The 25444-nt window shown below is 45.7% G+C and overlaps 1 protein-coding gene and 1 long non-coding RNA gene across 6 annotated transcripts in view; one reads left to right on the forward strand and one right to left on the reverse strand.

Annotated features, from left to right (window-relative positions):
• Positions 1–1642: 1642 nt before the first annotated feature.
• LOC123653253 lies at positions 1643–21294 on the reverse strand. The gene is made up of 3 exons (XR_006742943.1): positions 21213–21294; positions 5041–5049; positions 1643–1652 (listed from the first exon to the last, which is right to left on the reverse strand). It is a non-coding gene; the product is annotated as an uncharacterized LOC123653253 (long non-coding RNA).
• Positions 21247–25444, forward strand: part of RCBTB1 (RCC1 and BTB domain containing protein 1) — a 90369-nt gene continuing 86171 nt past the window's right edge. For 4 of the 5 annotated variants that reach the window (XM_036457680.2, XM_036457677.2, XM_036457681.2 and 1 more), the window contains exons 1-2: positions 21253–21384; positions 22010–22160. In XM_036457680.2, coding sequence (XP_036313573.1) covers positions 21259–21384; positions 22010–22160 — 277 coding nt within the window. In that variant the 5' untranslated portion in view covers positions 21253–21258. Of the gene's footprint in view, positions 21385–22009; positions 22161–25444 lie in introns of all 5 variants that reach the window. The other variant, XM_036457682.1, reaches the window with a different exon arrangement.

Below are 25444 nucleotides of genomic sequence, written 5' to 3' on the forward strand. Positions count from 1 at the left end.
CTTTATAACTATAGTTTAAATGTAGCTTTCCAAAGACCTAGATGGCCAAGCCTTGAACTTAGGATTCTTGGAATCCTTGGGGTTCCACAGTAGAACTTGGCAGGATAGGGAGAACTTAGCATCTGGGCTCCTGCCCTAAAGCACATCTTCCTTTCTTTTTCCAATCCTGGCTTCGTCAAACACTGGCTTCACACATGTACTGTGGACACTACACTTCCAAGCCCCACAAACAGCCCTCCGGGCCCCTTCACGGCTCTGAGGTGTGCAGTCTGTTCCTGGGGAGATGGACATGAGGAAGAGGCCAACGCAGGTCCTGGAAGTGACCTGGGAAGCCCAGGGTTCTGGGCACAGGGGATGTGGTTTGGAGGGAGTGGGTTAATTTTGGGTGGCTTCTTGATGTTGCAATAACCTCAAATAGGTCCACACTGTATCAGAGAGAAGTTTTTTTAAAATGCAAATCACAGCCCTATCCATTTTGGCTCTGTGGCTAGATCTTCAGCCTGTGGAGTGAAGGGTTCCAGGTTCGATTCTGATCAAGGACATGTATCTTGATTGCACCCCAGACCTGGTTGGGATGCGTGCAGGAAGCAACCAATAAATATGTCTCTCTCACATTGATGTTTCTCTCTCCTTGTCTCTCCCCCTCCCTTCCACTCTCTCTAAAAAGTCAATGGAAAAATATCTTTGGTTGAGGATTAACAAACAAACAAAAAAGTGCAAATCATAGTATTTATTCTCATGCTTAAAAAGTCATAAGGATCTCCCATTCAATCTATATAAATAAAAGGCCAATATGCAAAGTATCCCCTCGGGAATTCCACCAGGAGACCAGGAGTTTGAACTCGCTATGACATGTGCTGGCCATCAGGGGCAGTGCAGTATGAAGGAAGGCCCTGGTCAGCAGCCAGAAGGTCCCTATCCGCCCTGATTGCCAGCCAGGTTTAGGGACCCTACCTGTGCATGGATTTCATGCATCGGGCCTCTAGTTTGAAATAAAACTATTAAAAGGCTGCAAAGCTCTGGGTGGTACTTCAACATCTGAAGCTCTGTGGGAAGAGTTTGTATCCAAGATTTCTCTCTTTCTGAAACAAACTCTCCTTCCTAGTCTTCACATGGCTGACTTCTATCTACATTAATAAAAGAGGAAGATGCAAATTGACCATACCTTTGTGACACCCACCAGAAAATCAGGAGTGAGCATGCAAATTAACCCAACAAAGATGGAAGGTTAATTTGCATATGCAGGGGCCAAGCTGTTGGGGGTGAGGTGGGACACTTGTGTAGTCGCCATGGCAACGATGCAGGCATTCCGCACGGCCCCAGCAGCTCCGGGCCTCTGGGCCCATGGGAAGGCAGAAAGGCAGCTCCAGCCCGTGCAAAGGCGGTGCCGGCAGCCAGGGGAAGGAAGGCCTGATCTTGCACAAATCTTCGTGCATCAAGCCTCTAGTCTAGGGGTGTCGAACTCAATCAGAGAAGGGGCCAAAATCTAAAATCCAGCCTAAATCGCGGGCTGAATGGTTTACTGAACAGTCATAAACTGTCATTGTGATGGAAACGCAGCAGAGTGCAGTGATGACAGCGCGGTGCAGGCCACATTGCAAGGCCTGGCGGGACGGATTTGGCCCGCAGGCCTTGTGTTTGACACATGTGCTCTAGTCTATTATAAAATTCTTGGCGTAAATGTCACTTCTATGAATATACCTTCCTGGTTATTTGCTATCATTGCATTTTGTTTATTTCCTTCAGAGTACAAACACAAATTTATTTTACTTGTTTGATATTTCTTCCTCCAAATTGTCATCTACACTAGAGTGAATATCACAGATTTATCTAATTGTTTCCTCATAGTGTCATTCCATTTCTCCCAGGTAACATCACTTTTACTATTTCAAACCAATGAGGAAATCCCCATCTGAAACTACTCTTACTACCCTCATCACTACCCTGACACCCTTAGGTCATTCCATGAAATGTTCACTTAATATAAATTTATGTTGCTATGAAAAAATCTCCTACTAATACCCAGAAGAACATCCTGATTCATAGCCAATTGCAGTCAGAGTCCTTGCTTCCTGGAGGACCAGAGATCTCATAATTCCTACCAGAAACTGGTGGCTTCTTATTGAACAACTAGAGACCTAGTGCATGAATTCATGCATGGGAGGGGTTCCTCTGGGTGGCCTGCAGGGATCAGGCTGAAACGTGCAGTCCAATGTTGCCTGCAGCTCCTACCTGCTGCTCCCGCTCATCCCAGCCCCACTGTGCCTGCTGTGGACTCACACCCAATCAGTCGTTTGGAAGAGGCTCAAGCTGCCACAGCAGTGCTTGCCAGCCATGAGCCCTGCATCTGGCGCCCTCCCAAGGGGAGTGGCCTGAGGGATTGGGCTGAAACTGGCTCTCAGACATCCCCCGAGGGGTCCTGGATTGCGAGAGGGTGCAGGCCAGGCTGAGAGGCCCCACTGTGCATGATCGGGCTGGGGAGGGACTGTGGAAGAGCTCCAAGGCATGTCCGGCCCATCTTGCTCAGTCCTGACCCACCAGACCCCAGCAGCAAACTAACCTACTGGTCAGTGCATGTCATAGCAACTGGTTGAGTAGCCTTAGCATATCATTAACATATTATACTTTGATTGATTGTTCAGTTGTTCTGCTTTCCAGTCTATTTGCATATTACCTTTTTATTATATAGGATGTTGCTTTGGTGATGCTACTATATCTAAAAGAAGATGAAACTAGGACCACTGCTGATGAATAAAATAAAGAGGCCACTGTCAGTTCACATGGAAGTGTAGGAATTTTATATTTAAGATGCTCTTTCACCTGTCAGAAGACAAGGAAGCAATTCTAAACAGAGTCTATTGTATCACTTTTATGCATACAGGTGACCTTATATGAGAGTGATACAGACACCCATGAGAGGTGCTGTGCTGAGAAGGGTCTCATGCCTGGTCTAAGTAGCAGGGTAGGTTTGATTCTTTATGCCATCTGTTCAGCAGAGCATCTGCAGGTGAAGATATGACTCAGCAGAGAAGTCTACTTCAGGCAGGGCTAAGATTCTTGTTTATTTAAAGTGTTTGTATTGTAAAAAAAAATCAATAAAAACATACTCTCAGGTAAATATTAAAATAACTAGAAGTCTTTGTTTTGTTTTTAATTTTATTGATTTTCCGCAGAGAGGAAGGGAGATGGATAGAGAGCTAGAAACATCGACCAGCTGCTTCCTGCACACCCCCTACCGAGGATGTGCCCGCAACCAAGGTACATGCCCTTGAGCGGAATCGAACCTGGGACCTTTCAGTCCGTAGGCTGACACTCTATCCACTGAGCCAAACCGGTTTCGGCAATGCCAAGAAGTTTGAACTTTATCCCGTAGAGCCCACTGGGACTTCCCTGAAATAACTTTTTTTTTTTTTTTTTTTTATGAAGGTGCTTTGGTCTCTGCAGATAAGAGGCTGGGAGGGCAGGAAGCATCCCTTCTCTTGGCCTGACTCATGCATACTAAGAAAAGATTCGGGTCATTTGCCGTCTCAGGTCTCTTCCAAAGTTGACAGCCAGGTTCCTTGAGTTCTTCCATTCCCCGGGCCTGCGCTTCCCTCCCTCCTCATCTCGGTGCAGGTGTCACCTTCTCCCTCCTCCCTCCGTTCTCCCACAGGTGCTTTTCAGGCGAGTGTGCAGGTATGCGGGGGCAGCCTCTGGAGTAAAGTAAGCTCTCCTCCTCTGAGGCCCTTCAGCCCAGGCAGCACTACGGGGAGAGAAGTTTTTAGTCGCTTTTCTGCCCTGGTCTCTAGGGTAACGTCCCGGTTTTTAATAATTTGTCCCGAGGAGTTTTATTTATTTTATTTTTAAAAATATATATTTTATTGATTTTTTACATAGAGGAAGAGAGGATAGTTAGAAACATCGATGAGAGAGAATCATTGACCAGCTGCCTTCTGCACACCCCCTACTGGGGATGTGCCCGAAACCGCAACCTAGGTACATGCCCTTGACAGGAATGGAACCCGGGACCTCTCAGTCCGCAGGCCGGCGCTCTATCCACTGAGCCAAACAGGTTTCGGGTCCCACGGCGTTTTAAAAAAGTCCCGATTTCGCCGAAACCGGTTTGGCTCAGTGGATGGAGCATCGGCCTGCAGATTAAAAGGTCCCAGGTTCGATTCTGGTCAAGGCATGTACCTTGGTTGCGGGCACATCCCCTGTGGGGGGTGTGCAAGAGGCAGCTGATCGATGTTTCTCTCTCATCTATGTTTCTAGCTCTCTATCTCTCTCTTCCTCTCTGTAAAAACTCATTAAAAATATTTAAAAACATTTTTTCAAAGTCCCGATTTCCCTCCCCCCCCCCCCCCCCCCCCGCCCCAAGATCGGAACTTTTTAAAAACGCCGCGGGACAAATTGCTAAAAAGCGGGGCTGTCCCGCCAAAAGCGGGACGTCTGGTCGCCTTCCTCTAGGGGCGGCTGGTTGACCCACCACGGGCCACGCCACCCGGGAGGACAGCAGGAGTCCGCCCCTCGCGCGCCCCCGGTTCCCGGCCAGACAAAAGGCGGTGAGCTCCGCGGCCACCAAGCTCCGCCGGGACGCCCCGCCGCACAGCCGGAGGGCCGGGCTCCAACCTCCCGGCTGCCACAGACGCCGCGGGCCCGCGAACCCACCGCCCCGGAGCCTGCGAGGCCGCAGGGGCAGCTCCGCCTGGGAGCTCGCCCGCGCGCGCGGCGTCAGCGTCACGTGAGGCCGCCCGACCACGTGACCCGGAGCCCCGCCCCCCGCGCTCCCTGAGGCGGTCCTGGGTGCCGCCTGCCAGTGCGTCTCCTGCAGCCGCGCTCTCCGCGTCCCGCGGCGCCCCCGGCGGCTGGGCCCGGCGCACAGCGAGCGGCAGCGGCAGCGGCTGGCCTCCAGGCAGCGGGTGAGTCGCGGGCCTGGCTCGCCGAGGCCGCCCTCGCCCTCCCTTCTCTGCCCGCACCCCGCCGCCTGCCGGGCCGCGCGCCCCGTTACTCCCGCGCCCTCCCTCCTTTCCTCCGGCGGCGGTTCCGGTCCGCGGTCCGCACTGTCAGCACCTCCGCTAGCATTTCTTGCAGGGGTAGGAGGAGGGGGGGCTAGGAAAAGTTTTCCGTGCGCCCTCTCTTTTTTGAGCTGCAGGGACGCGGCTTTGCCCCTGGCTGGAGTCTGTCGCAGTTCTGACAGACACCCCCCTGGACCCTCCGCGTCCGCATCCGGCCCTTCTAGAGTCTAGAGTCTGAGAGCTTAGCATCCCCTCCTTGGCCTCCGCGGGGTAGGGTAGTGGTGCCACAGAGCATAGTCTTCACTTTCCCCCTCCCCCTCAACACGGACTCCACAAAGGACTGTCACATAGTAGGGGCCTTGATCCAGGTGTGCGAGTAGCTGGGTGAAATGACATTTCCCTTGTCCTGCCTCAAATGAACTACCTGTTCTAGTTAAATGAGGCATGCTCTGTTCTTCCATAAGTGGCCTTTGTTTATGTTTATTTCACGCGAGACACTCCGAAGTCATCTGCTGCAGAACTTTCTGCAATTGGGGTTTGCAGTTTTATAAGTCAGTATTGTAATAATGCTTGGAAAGCCTAGATTCGTTGTCTTATTTGTCCTTGGCCTATTCTTTTTGGGGAGAGAATTAAAAAAATTTGGAGGCAAAAACTGATTTTCTGAAGCTGGTGTGCATTGTGGGATCATAGCATCAAAACATCAAAGTAAATAACGCTGAAAGGAATGGAAGAATGACTTAACCCTGAGGGTAGTTTACAGTGTGCTTTACACTTCAGTAAGTATCCATTCGAAGTGAGCACTGGCTAAATTTCACCTCTTTGAACTTCTCTCGGGTTGAGTATGTAACTGTATATTTAGATTCTATTAATATAGCAGTTAATCTAGGGCCCAGATATCTTTTAATCCATTGTGTGAATACCAGTCTTATTTATTAATACTTTTAGACAGTCTACCCTCTAGTCTCTTTTTCTTAAAGAGGAAGGATATTAGTCATTAAAAAGATTTCCGCAGTGATTGTGTGTGATCCAAACGATCCAGTTCTGAGAGATTCAGAAAACAGCATAAAAACCAAAGCTATCAAGTTTCAAGCTTAATTTTTTTTTTTAAAAAAAATCAGAATTAAAGAGTGCCTGCATGTTCCAGCAAGAGCTTAGCTCCATCTTAATAATCAGCAGCTCAAGCTGGAAAGCCTGAGACAGTGTTCTTTATCTGAACGTCAGTGTGGTGATAAAACTGAAGAAGTCAAAGACCTTTATTATTACTATACTATTACTTCTGTGTGTACTGCATTCAATGTCATGCATGGGAAACAAGCTTTGGGCCCTCAAGGACACACTAGAGTCTAGGCTGGGCCTCAGGACACACTTTTTTGATATTCTGGTTAAAAAAAATCTGAAAGTGTTTCATATTGTGTATGTGTTGAGGAATTCACAGAAGACACATGATGACTATTATTTGAAGTTTACCAGAATAGACTTCCTTGAGGAGGTCAGTAAATCAAATAATTATCTAAATCAATTATCTACTGTATGAACTTAATTTTCGAAAATTTCCAAGTGCATTAAGTCCACAATATAGAATTACTTTTTTAATTTTGCAAAGAAAAAATAAGATTTAGAAAACATGAAGCAGAAAGAAAAATGTGATTATACTATCTTAAAGCAACAACAGTTAACATTTTTGGGTATAAGTCCTTTTTACTATGCATATTTAATGGATTGCCATATTCAGGTAGTGAGATTTCAGATTATAAGGGATACTATGATATCCAAACCTTAAACTAGGAGAGCCAAGAGCAGAAGTTTGAGTATTGAAGAACTTAGCCAAATCTCTTTGATTCTTGAGTTTAGATAGAGTTTGGATAGCAAGAGTTCAAATAGCTGGAGATACTTCTATATCTTTTTTCAGTGTTATATATACACTTTTAAAAATGAGATCATACTCATGTATGCATAATAAGTTAAAAAGTTTGAAATGGCCCCAGGAGATGCGGAATCCCATCCAGGGAGACTGTACTCAGGCCATTCTTGAAGAGTAGCATCTGTCTTTCCCACAATCCCAAAAAATATTCCTCAGATTAGCAGGGGGAAAATCTTTGCTGAGATATTCTTTTCAGTGCTTAAGGAAAAATTCTAGTTTGGGAAATAGGCAAAGCCTATCCTCTCTCTAGTGCCTCAGTCCTGAACTCAAGTGATATAGGGGAAAGGTCCAGTGACATTGTTTACAGCGGTGGTAGTGTTTCCAAAGATGACTATCGGCAATACTTCCCTGAACGTGACTACCCTCCTGCCATCCAGAGATGGAGTCTGTTTCTGCTCCATGTGAATGTAGTCTGGCCTTGTAACTTGTTTTGGCCAATAAAATGTAGCAGAAGTGATATTGTATCTGTTCTGGGTGTAGTTTTTTAAAGAGGCATGCAGCTCTAGCTTTCACTCTCTTGGAAGCCAGTCAGTAAGTGTAGAGGCTTGGAGGCTTGGCCTAAGCTAGGTGAGGAGAGACCACCTGCAGTGGCCCAGAGAGCTATGCCTGTTTCAGCCCTGTTAAACTCCCCCAGTGCCTGTCACCTCATGAGGAATCCCAGCTGAGTCCAGTCAAAACACAGGGCTGAGGGATAGAACATTGTTTTAAGCCGCTGAGTTTTGGGATGGTGTATTATTCAGCCAAAGATAACTGAAAGAGAAGACCAAGATGCTGGCATAGATAAATACTGGTACTTGCCGCCTCCTACAACCATATCAAGTTACAACTAAAATACAGAACTGCCTGAAATCTGGCAGAATGGAAGTCCTGCAACTAGAGAAGTGAAGAAGGTCCGTGGAGATTGGTAGGAGGAGCGGAGGCACAGGAGGGGCTCGTCCAACACCCATGTGTGGTGGTTTTTAAATCAGGAGGGAGTAGCAGGGGGTCCCAGCCCCACACCACCCCTAGCCCAGGGTTCCAGAACTGGGAAGAGAAGTCCCCATAACTTTGGACTATAAAAACCAGTGGATATTGTGGTTGAGTGACATGGAAGCTGCTGGAGTCCCACGTGTTCCTCTTAAAGGACCAGTGCACAAACTTACATGGTCCTGCTTCCTCTGAGCTCCAAACGGCGACGTTGGGAGAATCCAGGGACATACGGGGAGGAACTGAACTATCTGGTATCAGATAGGAACTTGGGGATGGCTTTCTCCCAGACTGGGGCACTCACAGGATTCACTGTTCTTGTCCTGGGACCTCCACCATCGCACAGCTGACTGGCAGACTTACCTGAATTTCCATCAGTGTGGCTCACATGATTCCCAGTTATTCCACCCTATCCAATCTGTAGCCACACCCAATTGTTTATTATTTGTATATTAGGGGCCCAGTGTACAAATTCGTGCACCTTGAAAGGAACTGTGGGCCACAAGGCTGCGGTGGGCACGGGCATCGGCCCATCCTTCGCACCCCGGCCTGGCACCTTCCTCAGTGGCTCCCAGGCTCCTGTCTGCTGGTAGCCCTGCTCCTGCCTCCGCTGCTCCCACACACTGATGGTGCTGGCCCTTATCGCACCTACTGAAAGCGAGGAGTGATGGGAGCTGGTGCCAGCAGCAGGTGTGAGTGGTGGCAGCTGCCCCAGTCACCCCTCCGGAGCAGGGGGAGGTGGAGAAGCCCTCAGGGGCGATTGGTGCTGGCAGCCACCGCTCACACCTGCTGATGGTGCCAAGCGATCAGCCCCGGCATCAGGTGCCAACGGCAGGAGTGAACTGAGGCTCCAACACCGGCTGCGGGTATGGGTGGGGCCGGCACCGGCAGTGGGTGCAAGAGGTGGCTCCGGCCCTGGTTGCCCCTCAGCAGCAGGGAGTGTGGAAAAGCCCTGAGGGGCGATCGGAGCGGGTGCCAGCAGCGAATGTGAGCGGCAACTCCGGCGATAGCAGTGGGTGTGAGGGGCCGGAGCTGGCAGGAGGTGTGCGGGCCGGTGAGACCGTGGCACACGGGAGCAGAGAATTTTCAGTAACCACCAGAGGCTCGCCCCGATGACAGGGACTGGCGCTCTGCCTCGGTCTGGCGCCCCCGCTCACCGGTTTCACCATCCTGCCGTGGCCGAGCGCCACGTTCCACGCTCTGCTGCCTGTTGCTGGCACCTGCCTTGTTCTGCGAACTCCCTCTGGTCATAGTGACCGGTTGTTCGGTTCCACCGTTCGGTCTATTTGCCTATGAGGGTTTTATATATATAGATATGATTGTTGTTATCAGTCTTACGTTAATGTTTTGTGATATGATTCTGACACGTTTTAAAGGAATTACCCGGTATTGTAATGACAGATGTGTGGTGTTTCTTGCCGTTTATATTTGATGAATTTAGCACCTGATGATTGTAGCGTAAGTCCTTACAGTACAAATGTCAGATCTGCTCTAGCATGTGATTTTTAAAAAAATATATATTTTTAGCTGAAACCGGTTTGGCTCAGCGGTAGAGCGTTGGCCTGCGGCCTGAAAGGTCCCAGGTTCGATTCCGGTTAGGGGCATGTACACTGGTTGCAGGCACATCCCCGGTAGGGCGTGTGCAAGAGGCAGCTGGCGGATGTTTCTCTCTCATCAACGTTTCTAGCTCTCTATCCCTCTCTCCTCTTCTCCTCCTCTCTGTAAAAAATCAATAAAATATATTAAAAAATATATTTTAATTTTATTTTTTTTTACAGAGAGGAAGGGAGAGGGATAGAGAGATAGAAACATTGATACGTTGATAAGAGAGAAACATTGATCAGCTGCCTCTTGCACAGCCCCTGCTGGGGATGTGCTCGCAACCAAGGTACATGCTTTGTACAGGGCATGACATGTTTGCTTTGTTCTCAGTGGTCAAGGAGAGTGAATCTGATCCAACTGTCACTTATAATGTGTTTGTTACAGGATTTTAAACACAAAAATGATGGATTTTTCAGGTACACTTTTGTCATTAGTTTTAAATGAGAAAATCCTCTGAGCAACTTCCCATTCAAATTCTGGTTAGATCAGTTAAAAAAACAAACAAACAAACAAGCCGTTTGTTTGACAGCGTCCCATGCGCTGAGGAGTTGCTGGTTCAGTTCCCAGGCAGGGCACATGCCCGGTTGTGGGCTTGAACCCTAGTTGGGGGCATGTGTGAGAGAGCTGATCAATGTTTTGTACTCACATCGATGTCTTCTTCGTCCTCTCCCCTTCTTTCCTCCTCCCCCTCTCTTCCTCTCTCCCTTTTCCTCTTCCCCCCCTCATCAATTTAAAAAATCTTAAAAAAAAATATTTTAGAACACAACAATTCTCTCCTGAAGAATAAAACCTCACTGGAGTTCAGATGGGTAGGGTACCTCTACTTACTTATGGTCTCCTAATTTCCCCTGGGTTGTCCCAATATATTTTCAGGTTTCCCTGCCCAGTGCTCTTTCTCTTCCTCCCTGGTGACTGCTTCAGACTTCTCTACCCCTTTTTGTTGTTATTCCACTCCACTTTCCATTGCTACCTCCCCTCTTACCAGTAACAGGAAACTTGCTTAACTGGGAAAAATAGGGGATCTCAGAGAGAATGTGCCCAAATGCAAATCAAACCACTAGAATGACTATAATAAAAAAAAAGACAGTGTTGGTGAGATTATTGAGAAATTGGGACACTCATAAATTGCTGGTAGAAAAAAAAATGCAGACTCACTTAGTGGACTGTCATTAGAGGGATAGGTAGGGGGGCCAGCATTGGGGCAGGAAGGAATTGCTCCAAATTCTGGCTCCCCAACCATTAAACTCACTTTCATTCATATCCATCTTTTCCTTTTTATTGTGTTTTAATGGAAGATCCCTCCACCCCTCCTTTCTACAGCTTACCTATATTTCTGCTTCAGATCCCATTCCCTGTTACTTTCTCAGAAATCTTATTTAGTTATGTCTCCTCCTTTCTATTGGCTCCTTCCCATTGACATTTAAACATTTCCACATGTCTAACATGTTTAAAAGATCACCTGAAGTGTGTCCTTCAACTCTAGTCCATTTTACAATTACTACCCTATTTCACCTTTTCCCTTCATTTGAACAAGTTGTTTATACTCTTCTGCACTTTCACACGCTCCTCATCCTGTTGCAATCTGGCCTTGTCCACCCACAGCCTCCCTGATACTCGTCTTGTAAACTCCTTTGTGTGATGCTCACGTCCCTAGAATTCCATGACACTCTTCTCCTGGTTTTCTTCCTACTCTGCCTGTTCCTGCCCAGTCTCTTCTGTGGAATATCCTTGTCCCTTTGCTGTTGGAGTTTCTTAGAGTTCTGTCCAAGATCCTCTTTTCTTCTTACTCCACACTCCTTTCCCAGTATGATCACATACCAGATTTCAAATCTCCAATCCATATCTCTTTTTTGATCTTCATATTTATAAATCTATCTCTTGGACATATCTACTTTGATATCCCACACGTAACTAAACTTAAGATGTCCAGAGAATCATTCCCCATTTCCCTTTGAAACTTGCTTTATTCTCTGTTATAGTGAGTAGCGTTACATTTCACTCAGTTACTTAATTTGACAATCTGTGTGTAATTCCTTGGCTCTGCCTTTCTCTTATCTAGCTCTTTCCTCCCATTCAGTCAGTTACTCTTGAGTCTGTCTCTTATCCAGTTTTCTCCATTTCCATTTACCACATATAGGCTTCCATTCTTTCGTGGCTTACTGCAGCCACCTTAATTTCCCTCTGAGGATTTCTTCTTCATCCTCATGGTCTCTGCATTCAGCCAGAATAACCTTTAACAGGCATGCCACTTCCCTGCTTACAACCCTCCAGTAATTACATGTTGCTCTTAGGATAAAATCTAAGCTTTTTGGCTGCAGCCCTGCTAAATTTCTTCCAGTTCTTCCACCAGACCTTTACCTGCCATGTATATTCACTATCCCAGGTGCCTGCTATCTTTTCAGGTCGCTGACACTTCCCTTTCCGATGCTGCTAAAGCACCCGAACCTCACCATTGTAGCACTGGCCACATGTGGTGAGCATGTGTTTGTGTCTAGACCCTGTTACTGCATGTAAGGTCTGCTGGGGGTTCAGGTGGCAGTGGTGGTGTTGGCTCTGTGTTCTGTTTACCTAGAGGATATTTATTGAATGAATACAGTATGGTTCTGCATATCCATTGCTGTGATTTTAGTTTGGCTTTAGGCCAACACAGTGTTGTGGAGTGAACACAAGAAAAGACAATTGAGTCCAGACCAAATTAAAATTTAGGGAGCCTTTAATTGCCGGCCGGCGACTGTTCTCTCTCCACACAGGGAAGTCAGAGCAGCAGCGACCCTTTGTGCAAGACCACTTTTAAGCACATGAACCACATTCTGTTTTTGCAGAGTAAGCACCCCAAGACAAAACAGTTTTTCCCAAATAATGTCAGGGCCCTGCTATTGATGATCATATTATTTACAGGGTTATCCTGTTCTTCAGAAAGCTGACAGTGTTCTATCCTGCAAGGCTGTTTTGTGAGGTGCAAGGAGAAGGGGCCGTGAGACCATATATCAAAGCCTGGCCATGGTGTCAGCTCTGACAACCCTTTCTGGGGCATAGTCCACGGCCTCTCTGGAGTGCTCAAAAATTCCCACTCCCTAACAGCAGGTACAGTTGGTACTTTTCATACAGCAAAAACTAGTATTAATAGATAAAATCACTTTAGAGAGACCCATGTAGAAAAGGTTCATAATATCCTACATAGATTGGAACTTAGGCCCCTCCGTTCCAGTCTTGGACTCATTAGAAAAATAAAATGATGTATTATTGTGTTCAATTCATTACTTTAACTTGTTGACCCATCTAGTATTTTATTGTATTATAGTCTATTTTATAGCCCCTGTGTGTTGGGTGCAACAAAAAACAAAATTGTGGAAGAACATTATTTTGAATGATGGTGGGTTTTATATTTGTTTGTTTGTTTCCTTCCTTGTGAAAATAAAAGTATCTCATAAAAGGAATTCTTTTATAAGATCACAGTCAGCTTCACAACCCTGGATTTGTTATCTTTTGCTGCTGATACTATTGCCATTTGGGTTGTTTGCTTTTCTAACCTGAGCACATGGCGTCAGTAGAATTATTTCTTCACTGAACAATGAGCTGTCAGATTCCCTGTATCCTAGAATTGCCTAAAGTTTTTGTGCAATGAAATGAAAGCAGTCCCTTGGATAATGGACTGAAGAATTCCTTCCAGAGGCCATTATTACAAATTGTGTTTCAAGTCAAGCAACCTACTGGCAAAGGAAGTGACAGTTGTCCTTTTAAATGAGTGATGAATTTGAACAAAACTAATGAGACAAAGAGCAGTCACAGTGTTAGGAAATTTTGCCACCTGTACAGCTGTATCTTTATGAAGGATGGCATAAAGTCTTGGAGCATGTTACATCCTCAGAGCCTTTTAGTCTTTGTGGGATTTGTCAAGTATTCAGAACATTCCATCTTTTCCTTTCATTATTTTAATATGGTTAGCTTGCAGAAAAGAGAAGTGGATGACAGTTGTTCTAGCAGCTAGGCAGGACACAACATTAATGTCTCAGCAAATCTCTGAAACTTTCTCTCTGGATGTTTCATTTACGTGGTGCCCAGAAACTTGGGAAGGAAAAACACTGGGTATCTATTTCCTTAAGATAATCACTGCTGAATCCATACATATCCAGGATGGCCTGGGTGAGCAGGCCATTGAAGATTCTTCCCTACTAGAAGTCTGGTGCATGAAATTTGTGCATGGGGTGGGGGGGTTCCCTCAGCCCACCCTGCACCCTCTCCAATCCGGAATCCCTCTCACAATCTGGGACTGCTGGCTCCTAACTGCTCACCTGCCTGCCTGCCTGATCACCCCTAACTGCCCCCCCCCCCCAGCCTGATCACTCCTAACCACCTCTGTCTTCTGACCTTATCACCCCCTGCTGGCCTGGTTGCCCCAAACTGCCCCACCCACAAGCCTGGTTGCCCCCAATTGCCCTTCTCTGTCAGCCTGGTTGCTCCTTACTGCCCCCCTGCCAGTCTGGGTGCCCCCAACTGCCCCCCTCTGCTGGCCTGATTGCCTCCAACTGCATTCCCCCCTCCCCCCCACACACACTACCCTGGTCACCCTATGCAGCCTGCTGTTCAGTCGTTTGGTCATCTCTCACTGACTTTCCTACCAGCTGCTGGTGTACAGTTGTGAGACTAGATAAATCAGACAAATAATGTTGGAGAAGCTTAGCCATTGGAAAGGCCAGGACGGATGTTTCTGTAAGAAGAATCAGAGAAGTGGGAGTTAAATCCTGACTATGCCACTTACTGCTCTGTGTCCTTGGGAAGTCATTTGACCTTTGAGTCTCATTCTTCACCTGCTGCTGAGAAAGGGTTATGGTCTCTTCCTTATAGGAGTATTGTGAAGATTAAATGGAATAGTATATGTGAAATTACCTAACAGTGTCTACAACAAAGCAGGGTCTTTAAAAAATTTTTTTAAATTAATTTTAGAGAGAAGGGTAGAAGGGGAGGGTGGGAGAGAGAGAGAGAAGCAGAAGGAGGAGGAGGAGGAGGAGAAGGAGGAGAAGAAGAAGAAGGAAAGAGAGAGAGAGAGAGAGAGAGAGAGGGAGGGAGGGAGAGAGAAACATCAATGATGAGAGGGAATCATTGATCGGCTGTTTCCTTCATGCCCCCTACTGGGGATCAAGCCTCAAACCAGGCATGCGCCCTGACTGAGAATCGAACATGACCTCTTGGTTTATAGGTCGATACTCAGCCACTGAGCCACACAGCAGGGCAACAAAGCAGGTTCTTGATCACTGTTCATTTCTTCCTTCTTGCTCTTTATTTGCTTGTGTTGTTAGGAGTGATTACTTGCTTGACCAACATTATTGCTCTTGTTCTCATGCTTTAAAAAATCCCCCATAGCTTCTTTATTTCATCTTAAACATAAAATTGTAGATGTTTACAGAAGGTATTCTTTAGAAACCCAGGCTCAAAAAGGTAAGTGGCATGTCATTCTGATTGATTACAAGTAAATCTAGAGCTCAAACACAGGCCTCAGGACTTGTTTCTTCCCATCATGCTCTTGGTGATGCTTTCTGCTTTTATGATGGATGCAGACATGGTGTAGCGTAGGACTTGGTTTTTTATTGACTCTTAAATTACAAGTCTTTGGAGAACTATCTTGTAAAATAAAACTTCGAGTAATTTAGCAATGTGTGTAAGCCATCATTATGAAAGTTAGTTTGAGTTTTCTGTAGATTACAACACCTTGGGGCAGAGTTGCCCTATAATTGATTAATAATTTCAGAATAATTATACTGCTGTCAGGACATTATATAATTTTGAGTGGTAATAAACCTTTGTGCTGTAATTTTAAAGATGGCGAATCAGCTGAAACCGGTTTGGCTCAGTGGATAGAGTGTCAGCCTGCGGACTGAAAGGTCCCGGGTTTGATTCCGGTCAAGGGCATGTACCTTGGTTGTGGGCACATCCCCAGTGGGGGGTGTGCAAGAGGCAGCTGATAGATGATTCTCTCTCATCGATGTTTCTAACTCTCTATCCCTCTCCCTTCCTCTCTGTAAAAAATTAATAAAATACATTTTTTTTAAAAGATGGTGAATCATATTTTAGCTAATTAATTTCCTTCTTCCTGTTTATTTACTTATAGTTAAATTTTATCTTATATAATAAAAGCCTAATATGCTAAGTGTCCAGTAAACCAGTTGGCTGTTCAACCAACCAAAGTGTCATATGCTAATGATGTGCTAAGGCTGCTCATCCGCTTGCTATGACATGCACTGACCACCAGGGGGCAGACAATCGACTAGTCAACCAGTTGCTATGATGTCTACTGACTACCAGGGGGCAGATGCTCTGACGGGTCGGTTAGCTTGCTGCTGGGGTCCAGCTGATCAGGACTGAGCGAGATGGGCTGGACATACCCTGGAGCCCTCCTGCATTCCCTCCCCAGATGGCCAACTTCCTGTGTCTCTCCCTGGCCTGATTTTGCAACGGAGGGGTCCCTCGACCTGGCCTGCACCCTCTCACTATCCAGGACCTCTTGGGGATGTCGGAGAGCCAGTTTAAACCTGAACCCACAGGGGAGTACCGCTTAGCCAGAAGCTGGGCTCACAGCTGGTGAGCACAGCAGCAGTGGTGGGAGCCTCTCCCGCCTCCGTAGCAGCGCTAAGGATGTCCATCTTAGGCCTGGGGAGTGGGCCTTAGTGGGCTCCCGGACTGCGAGAGGGTGCAGGCCGGGCCGAGGAGCCCCCCCCCCCCCCCCCCCCCGCCGTGCATGAACTTCATGCACTGGATCTCTAGTATTACATAAAACACTAACTTTAAAAAAATATATATGTTTTTATTGATATCAGAGAGAAGAAGGGAAAGTGAGACATAGAAACATCACTGATGAGAGAGAATCACTGATCAGCTGCCTCCTGCACAACACCTATTGAGGATATAGCCCAAAACCAGGGCATAGGCTCTGACCAGGAATCCAACAGTGATCTCCTGATTCATAGGTTGACATTCAACTACTGAGCCATCTTTAAACTTTGACATGGTTTATATTCTAGGAAAATATGCTTTTGGATTTTCTTGGAATTTTTCTACCTTATAGATGTCTACACTGCTTTGCTTCTTGTGAAGCCTTGTATGTTTTGTATGAGGCACAAAGTCCATGGAGGCAGGCATCTTTTTGTTACTTCTAAAAACATTTAAGACAATCTTCTTATACAGTGAACACTTATAAATGGAGAACAAAGAAAAGAACAACAGTTTAGTAGAAAAAATAGGGACTTCATGTGAGCCCATAAGCATATGAGACTGAGAGGTGAAGAATGCACATGCTCACTCTGGACTGCATGGCTCAGGGTCTCACTTTGACACTTAGTACTTTGAGCAAATTCTTAGTATCTCTTTGCCTTGGTGTCCTTGTCTCTGAAGTAAAGATTAAATGAATTAATAAATGTGAACTATTTAGAATAGTGCTTGGAGCAGAGTGCTCAGGAAATGTCATTTGTTACTGTTGGTATAATTGTGATTATTTCTAAAAATGATGCCCTACTTCACTCATCATAAGAGGAATTCAAGTTTAAATAAAACTGAGACATCATGATAACCCACTGTGTAGTAGGGTGTAGGTAAACAGTTGCTGTCACACATTGATGGTTATCTTATACTAGAGTAGGGGTGTCGAACTCAATCAGAGAAGGGGCCAAAATCTAAAATCCAGCCTAAATTGCGGGCCGAATGGTTTACTGAACAGTCATAAACTGTCATTGTGATGGAAACGCAGCGGAGTACAGTGATGACAGCGCGGTGCGGGCCACATTGCAAGGCCTGGCGGGACGGATTTGGCCCGCGGGCCTTGTGTTTGACACATGTGTACTAGAGGCCCGGTGCATGAAATCTGTGCACTGGGCAGAGGGTCCCTCAGCTTAGCCTGCCCCCTCTCACAGTCTGGGAGCCCTCGGGGGATGTCCTACTGATGGCTTAGGGGAGTGGGGAGCGGGCCTGAGCCACACACTGGCCTTCCTATGTGGGAGGTGACCAGTGGGCTGATCGGGATGGCATGGGCAGCTAGTGGCTGGCCCCACCCCCAGTTGCTCCATGGCCACTGGTGGCCTCCCTCTGCAGAAGGAAACCCCAGCAGGCCTCTCTGGGGATGGTGCTGGAGGCCCTGCCCCAAATCACCCCACTGCTGCTGCCGCCTGTGGCCTGTCTCTGTGGGAGGCAACCAGGTAGGCGATCAGGGGATGGTGTCAGCACCCATCACTCTGCCACCACTGGTTCCCGCCCTACCCCACCCATCACTGTCCCCTCCCTCTGCCTGCTGGCATGTGCCCTGGCTGGCCTGGCAACACCTGCTCACCAGCCCCACCCCCCACTGACCAGTTGTTCCACCATTCGGTTGACTTGCATATTGCACTGTTATTATATAAGATTGCTTTACTTGGAGGGAGATTTATCCACCAAATTGAGCTCTAGAAGGAGTGTCTTTCAGGGTGTGGTCCTACATTTTAATAGGCAACCCAGGTGAGTGTTATGCACTGTATTATTTGAGAGGATCTCTTTTGAAGTGGGACTCTTCAGTAAAGAGACATTGTCTCATTAAAATTATACCTCTGGCATAGCCACATTCAGTATCTGATTTTTATTGTTAAAAATTGAGCACCCAATATCTCTTTATCAATCTATATAGGCTCATAATGTTTCCACATCTTGAAAGTATCCGTACTCACAGGCCATTGAATGATTTTGATAAGAGTTTTTAAGGGATCATGCAGGAAAGCTAATTTAGGTGATAGGAATATGTAGTAGATAGATTAAAATCCTAGATTAAGAGAAGAGATGGCACATTAGCTCTATATGGTGGTGACTGAAGGCAGAAAAACAAATACTGCAGCAAAGAAAGAGCCTAAGTCTGTCTTCTGTCCTGATTGTTTGGCTGTTGCTGAACTAAGCAAGCTCCCTTCCACTGTTCCTTTTCCTTGATACCTTCTCCCAGTTATTGGAATCACCTATTCAACGAAGTTGCCCAAACTGGAAAACCTGAACTAATTCCATTTGCTTTGTTTGCTTTCATCCTGTGTAATCAGCCAAATAGTTCCGTCCGGTTTCCTCATAAGTATGTCTCTGATCCACTGCCTCTGTCTAGTCCTCGTTCCCCACATCAGTCTCTCTTTTTCTTGGGCCCCCAAACACTGCAGCTGTCTAAATAGAGCCTTCCCATGGCCATCGGAATGGTTCACTTAACCTAAAAGCAAGACCAGGATGCTCCCATGCTTGACATTCTTCACTTTTCCTCCTCCTGTGGAATAAAAGCTAAGCTCCCTGCCATGGTATGTAAGCCCCTCAGTGGTCTGTCTTCTGCCTACGCAGGCCGCTGTGGACCCAGGCCTGTGCCGCTGTGGCAGCTGGGACCCGGGCCTGACTTCCGCAGTGTCGGCCATGGCAGGCCCAGGCCTGACGCTGCCCAGGCTCCCCTTCCCCCTGCCTGGCTGCACTCCGGGGCTGCCCACACTGCCACCGTGGCTCAGCAGCTTGGGCAGGCGCCGTGCCGTGTCTCCCCCCCCCCCCCCCCCCCACGGTCTCTGTCTCCGCTTTGGGCCTCACCTGTGCGTGCAGCCTCCTCCTGACTGGTCATAACTGTTACAGCATTGTGGCCTAATTTGCATATTACCTCTTTATATTAATAGATATTGGTACTATATACTTCAGTAGAGGACCATTTGAAATAGCTATTAAAGGCAAACTGACTATTGAATTTGGAACTGGCAAGTGCATTTTTAGGAGACTGTTAGGAATTTATGTACAAAAAGACATGTATATTCAATACTATGTGCAAACAATAATTGCAGTATTGTTCATGTTAGCAAAGAGTGCAAGTGACTTAAATGTCTCAGTGGAAACGGGTAAATTGTTATGCTCTATAGTACCATTGAAAAGTGCAGTAACTCTACAGAATGATCTACAAGATGTGCTGTTAAGTAGGATGGGAAAGCTTCCACACATACTTACATATGATGTTCATGTAAGTATACACTATCTCTGGAGTGAATTAAAACAGCTACTAACAGTGGTTGCCTTTGAGGAGAGGGTCTAGAAAGGGAGGATAGGGAGATTTACTTTACTATATTGTTTTGTACAACTTGAAACAAAACATTTTTAACATGTTTATATTAGTTTTTACCCTTTCCCAAACCCTTTACCTCTTCCCATCAACATACACACATATGCAAGTGTGTCGCGCACACACACACACACACACACACATACACACACCCACCCTTGGGTGCACAATTTTCAGAACATTCAGATGTCATTCCAGGAATCTGGCTGTGCAGTGGCAGGTAATAATGGTGTTTAAAGTTTATTGACTGTGTGATGTGATACTTGAGGCATCACTGGAACCCGATCCTTGTCATCCAAATTGGTGCTGATGGAAAAAATCCCTCTGGAAGGTGGAAACAGGCCTTGGCTGAGCATGCTCAAGCTCTGAGGCTCGCTTCATAGGTGCTGGAGCCAGAAAAAGACCTTGGTCTTGGGCCTGCCTCTCTTGGCTATATTTAGAGGTCTCAGAACAGAGTGAGTAGGAAACTGTGGGTGTATTTATCAACTGTTTGCTTCTATTTTGGTGTCCAGAGGTGAGAGCCAAAATGGAAATTCACTTGGTATGATAGGTTTTGTGCTCATGCAGCCCTCTGCAATTTGTAGAATTACTTTTTAACCTTAAAAGAATTGGAGCCATGACCAGGATTCTTCGTGTAAAATTCCTTAAATAGATCAACTTTAGTTTTAGGGGAATTTATACATCTCTCTACTTTATTGGGATTGGGTATTTTTAAGCTAATTGCTACTTGTATAAAGGTTATAGTCATCACTTCTAGCACCCAAATTAGGGCAAATTGCCTTATCTGTGTTCAAATAATGTTTCTCAATGCGAAATGAAATACGGTCTGTATATAATGTAGGAAATGTGGTCATATAAATTAGGACCAGAACATACTGCTTTATTTTATGGTTTATCCACTAAATTTTAAGCTAGTGCTTCTTAATATTTTTGCCACTCTAAACCCTGTGAGGGGTGTCCCGTTCCCACTATTAATAGTGGCTCAGTGTGGCAGTGATATTCTACAAGGGGTGGGGTCTTTTTTTTAAATCTTTATTGCTCAGATTGTTACAATTGTTTCTCCTTTCCTTCCCACAGTTCCCTTCCACCCGGTTCCCACACACCCCCTGCCCTTACACCCCCCCATTGTCCTCAGGAGTGGGGTCTTTTAGTGCATTCTGGCAGAGATAGTGGCAGGGTGGGGAGGTAGAGATAATGATTCTCATTCCCTCTCTCTCTCTCCCTCTCTCTCTCTCTCTCTCTCTCTTTCTCTCTCTCACACACACACACACACACACACACACACACACACACATCACTATGACCCTCATTCTCCTGGAGAAAATATACCTGATAAGAAACCCTGGTTTCATCCAGTTTACATGTCTTCCCTCTATTATATGAGCATGTAGTAGTATGTAACAGATTAGCACTGACTTGTATAAGTCAACTGGTTCTAGCAAGTTTCCCTCCCCTTATAGGAAAAGGCCCAGGTCTGAAGGTGGAGGAAGGGTTACACATGTTGCTGTGGGTAAGCGAGCAATCTGTTTAACCAAAGGTTGGGGAGCAGTTTATTCTGGAACTAGCTTTTGTTTTCTTCCATTAACAGTGTCTTTTAAAAATTAGTGTAGTGGTTTAACTTTTTTTTTTTTTTTAAATCCTTTTTGTTTGTTACAGCAGAGATGCCAGCATATTTGTAGGAATTGCTTGAAGCCAGAGTCATGGTGGATGTAGGAAAGTGGCCAATCTTTACTCTGCTCTCATCTCAGGAAATTGCATCTATTCGGAAGGCCTGTGTCTTTGGCACCTCAGCCAATGAAGCACTGTACGTTACTGAAGATGATGAGGTAAGAAAGCATCCCTTAATATCCAGAGTTTAATTTTAGGGCTTATTTTGTGATTCGGCTTTATTTTTTTTTATTTAAAAAAAAATACATTTTATTGATTTTTTTACAGAGAGGAAGAGAGAGGGATAGAGAGCCAGAAACATTGATGAGAGAGAATCATCGATCAGCTGCCTCCTGCACATCCCCTACTGGGGATGTGCCCGCAACCAAGGTACATGCTCTTGACCGGAATCGAACCTGGGACCCTTCAGTCCGCAGGCTGACGCTCTATCCACTGAGCCACACCGGTTTTGGCTGGGATTGAGCTTTAAAGCATGCAGTTTAAAGATGGAGAAAGGTCGGGAATAAGAGAAGCTGAAATTCAAGAAGGCTATCTTGGATGTGATTTGCCTTTTTTTCAGTTTCTTGATTTAATACCACTCCACCCCTACTACTCTTTGAGTTTCATAGTGTGGCCAATATCCTAAACATCAGCAGAGGTTGACTTTTTCTTAACAACTTTTTCAGTATCTTCCCACCCACCGAGCTGTCAACCTGAACTTGAGGGTCTCACTTCCAGGGTGAAGAAGGGAGCCTTTGTGTAACTTCAGGCCAAACATGTCAAACAGAACCATTTGTTTTCCAGGTCTTTGTATTTGGACTGAACTATAGTAACTGTCTAGGAACTGGAGATAACCAGAGTACACTTACGCCCAAAAAACTAGAAGCCTTATGTGGAAAGAAGATTAAAAGCCTTAGTTATGGCAGTGGACCACATGTTCTCCTCAGCACTGAAGGTAAAGAGGGAATAAGTCTAGCTTTTCAGTTTGTGAAAAATGGAGCAGTTAATTTTAAGCTAAAACTAGGTAGGGCTGGATCAAATAATTTCTCATGGTTTGTTTATTACTTTCTGAGTGGTAAAAATTAAACACTTCAGGCTAACTGCAACAGCCACCGGATGACTTGCAAATTAAGCAAACTTCTGAGGTATGACTTGCAAATTAAGCAAACTTCTGAGGTTTTAGGCTACTTATATGCAGTTGTGGAAGATTAGTTATAGCAACGAAGTGGTCCTTGTAGCCTAATTTTTCAGTGGATTTGTGGTAATAAGGCAACTTTAAGGTTTTACTTGGTATATTTTTGTAAATAAAGATAAACTTAGTTTTCCTTTCTTTGTGTAATTCCTGAACCTTGAATTCAATAAATATTAATTTATTCCCTGGTATTACTATGGATGCCTTATGGGAAAAATGTGAGGTAGAGTACTCTCCCTTTCTCTCTGCCTCTCCAAGGTCACTAAAGAAGGAGACTATTCATTAGTCTTTGGTCATTTATCTCTACTGTGGGCAAACAGAACTCTCTGAAAATCAGTTATTTATCATTTAAGTTCTTCCTTTTATATTTTAGGCACACTAGCATAAGTTCTCTCCCTCTCTCCCCCTCTCCCTCCCTGTCTCCCCCTGTCTCCCTCCCCCCTCTCTCTCCTCCCTCTATCCCCCTCTCTCCCCCTCTCTCCCTCTCTCCCCCTCTCCCCCTCTCCCTCTCTCTTCCTCTCCCTCTCCCCCTCTCCCTCCCAGTCTCCCCCTGTCTCCCTCCCCCCTCTCTCTCCTCCCTCTATCCCCCTCTCTCCCCTTCTCTCCCTCTCTCCCTCTCTATCAGAGGACCTCAGGTTTTTGTTCGGTGATCCTGTTGCGTGGCATTTGGGAGACAGTTTGCTCCCTGCCTTTTTGTCTCCAGACTAGGAGCTTCCTTGGATGTTGCCAAAAGTTTTCTTGGTATTGAGGTTTTTAATTGCTTTTAACTTATATCTGAGTCCACTTCTTGTCTGTGTCTTTCTCAAGCTGTGAGATCCAGATCTGAACATGATGGTGTAGTAAGAGTATCATGTGTTGAGCATAATGAGGAGATTGTCTCATTTCTGTGTTATGTAATCCTGTCTTTCTAGCATTACACTAGCTCTTTCAAGCAGCTACAACTTTGCTGACTGGCTCAGCCTGTCATCCATTGTGACCTAATGATTTAATTTTTTCCGAATGCATATCAGTTTTAACTAGTGGTTGATTTTTTACCGTAAATTCCTGAGGCAATTATTTAGAGAAAATACACTAAGACATGTACATTCAAATTTTTGGTTTCTATCAAAGTGGTGACCGTAGGAAATTATAACTCTTCTTTTGAATTATTTTCAGTATCCAGATCATACAGTTTTAACTATCTTTAATGCTACAGTTGAGATGTAGATGTAAATAAACAGTAAACAGGCCTGGCTAGCATGGCTCCGTGGTTGAATGTTGGCCTAGGAGAAGGAGGTCATGGGTTTAATTCCCAGTCAGGCCATATTCCTGGGTTGTGGGCGCAATCCCAGTATGGGGCATGCAGGAGGCAGCCGATCAATGATTCTCTGTCATCATTGATGTTTCTATCTCTCTCCCTCTTCCTTCCTCTCCGAAATAAAAATAAAGCCGAAACCGGTTTGGCTCAATGGATAGAGCGCCGGCTTGGGGACTGAAAGGTCCCGGGTTCGATTCCGGTCAAGGGCATGTACCTTGGTTGCGGGCATATCCCCAGTAGGGGATGTGCAAGAGGCAGCTGATCGATGACTCTCATCGATGTTTCTAACTCTCTATCTCTCTCCCTTCCTCTCTGTACAAAGTCAATAAAATATATATTTTTTAAAATGCTATAAAAAATAAAAGATAAACAATAAACATATAAATATCTGATTTTCTCATGGGCCTGTTTTTCATTTTGTTTTTAATTCTGTTTTGATCATTATAATTCATTTTACTCAATATACAGTAAACATGCTGTGTATTATGTATCTATATATGTGTGTACTGTATGTTGACAATCATATAGTTTTAAAAGAATGTAACAAAAACAGTAAAACAATTTAACACTTGAAATCATCAAATAGTCTATGGCTTTTCGTAAAAAGCAGGTACCTATGTCCTATCCCTCTTCACTCTTAGAAACCGCTTTTCAGAAGGAACCACTTTTAACTCTCAGATGTTTCTTTTGCTATTTAACTCATATTTTTAAATTATGCTGCTATTTCCAAACTTGTCATTTTAGACATTATCCTTTGACGTTTATAATGGCAGGTAGAATTTAACTCTCTTTCCCCTCCCTCTTCTCCCTCCGCTTATTGTTTCAATATAGTGATATCACCATTTTGGGAAATCGGTGTTCAGTGTTTACTTAGAACTCTGTAAGCATTATTTATACCTGAGCCCACCTCCTTTCTTATACAACTGTTTTTCTGGGGTTCTTTTATACTTATTAACATATGCCCAGACTCTTCTCCAGAGCAGTGTGGCTTCACAGTACATCTGAGCATATAGATCATCTCTGGAGCCCTCTGTCCCCTGCTGCAGACTGCCCGCAGCACAGCGTTCACTAGGTCTCTGCCATGTGCTGCCAGTCCTTCAGGATTCTGGTGGGCCTCTTTTCCTGGGGAAAAGAGGAAAAAGATCTTTCCTGAGATACATTATAGCCTCTGCACTGCAGCTAGTCTCTGAGCCACAACTGATTCTCCTCGCCTTTTCCCTCTAGAACACATGTGTCAAACACAAGGCCCGCGGGCCAAATCCATCCCGCCAGGCCTTGCAATGTGGCCCGCACCGCGCTGTCATCACTGCACTCCGCTGCGTTTCCATCACAATGACAGTTTATGACTGTTCAGTAAACCATTCGGCCCGCGATTTAGGCTGGATTTTAGATTTTGGCCCCTTCTCTGACTGAGTTCGACACCCCTGCGAGTCTAGAACCTTTTCTGGATTTTCTTTACACTTGGCTACACCTGGCTTGGGTGGCTCACCTGATTGTGAGACCCAGACTCTCATCTCTAAGGAGTACTAGCCCCTGACCATGCTGTATTCTGGCCATTGCGGCTGCACGTTTCTGCTTACTGTCCCTCTGGGGCAGGTGAACACCAAAGCACTGCCCTGTGTCACCTGGGTGCCAAGCCAGCTTGTCCGGGCTGTCTCCACAGACAGCTCTTGGATGCTGCAGTGCATGATAGGACCAGTGAGCCCTGCTGCACCTCTTCTGCTACGAAGTGAGTCCCTTGGTCTGATCA

This window comes from Pipistrellus kuhlii, unplaced genomic scaffold, assembly GCF_014108245.1.
Source record: "Pipistrellus kuhlii isolate mPipKuh1 unplaced genomic scaffold, mPipKuh1.p scaffold_m20_p_3, whole genome shotgun sequence".
NCBI lineage: Eukaryota > Metazoa > Chordata > Mammalia > Chiroptera > Vespertilionidae > Pipistrellus > Pipistrellus kuhlii.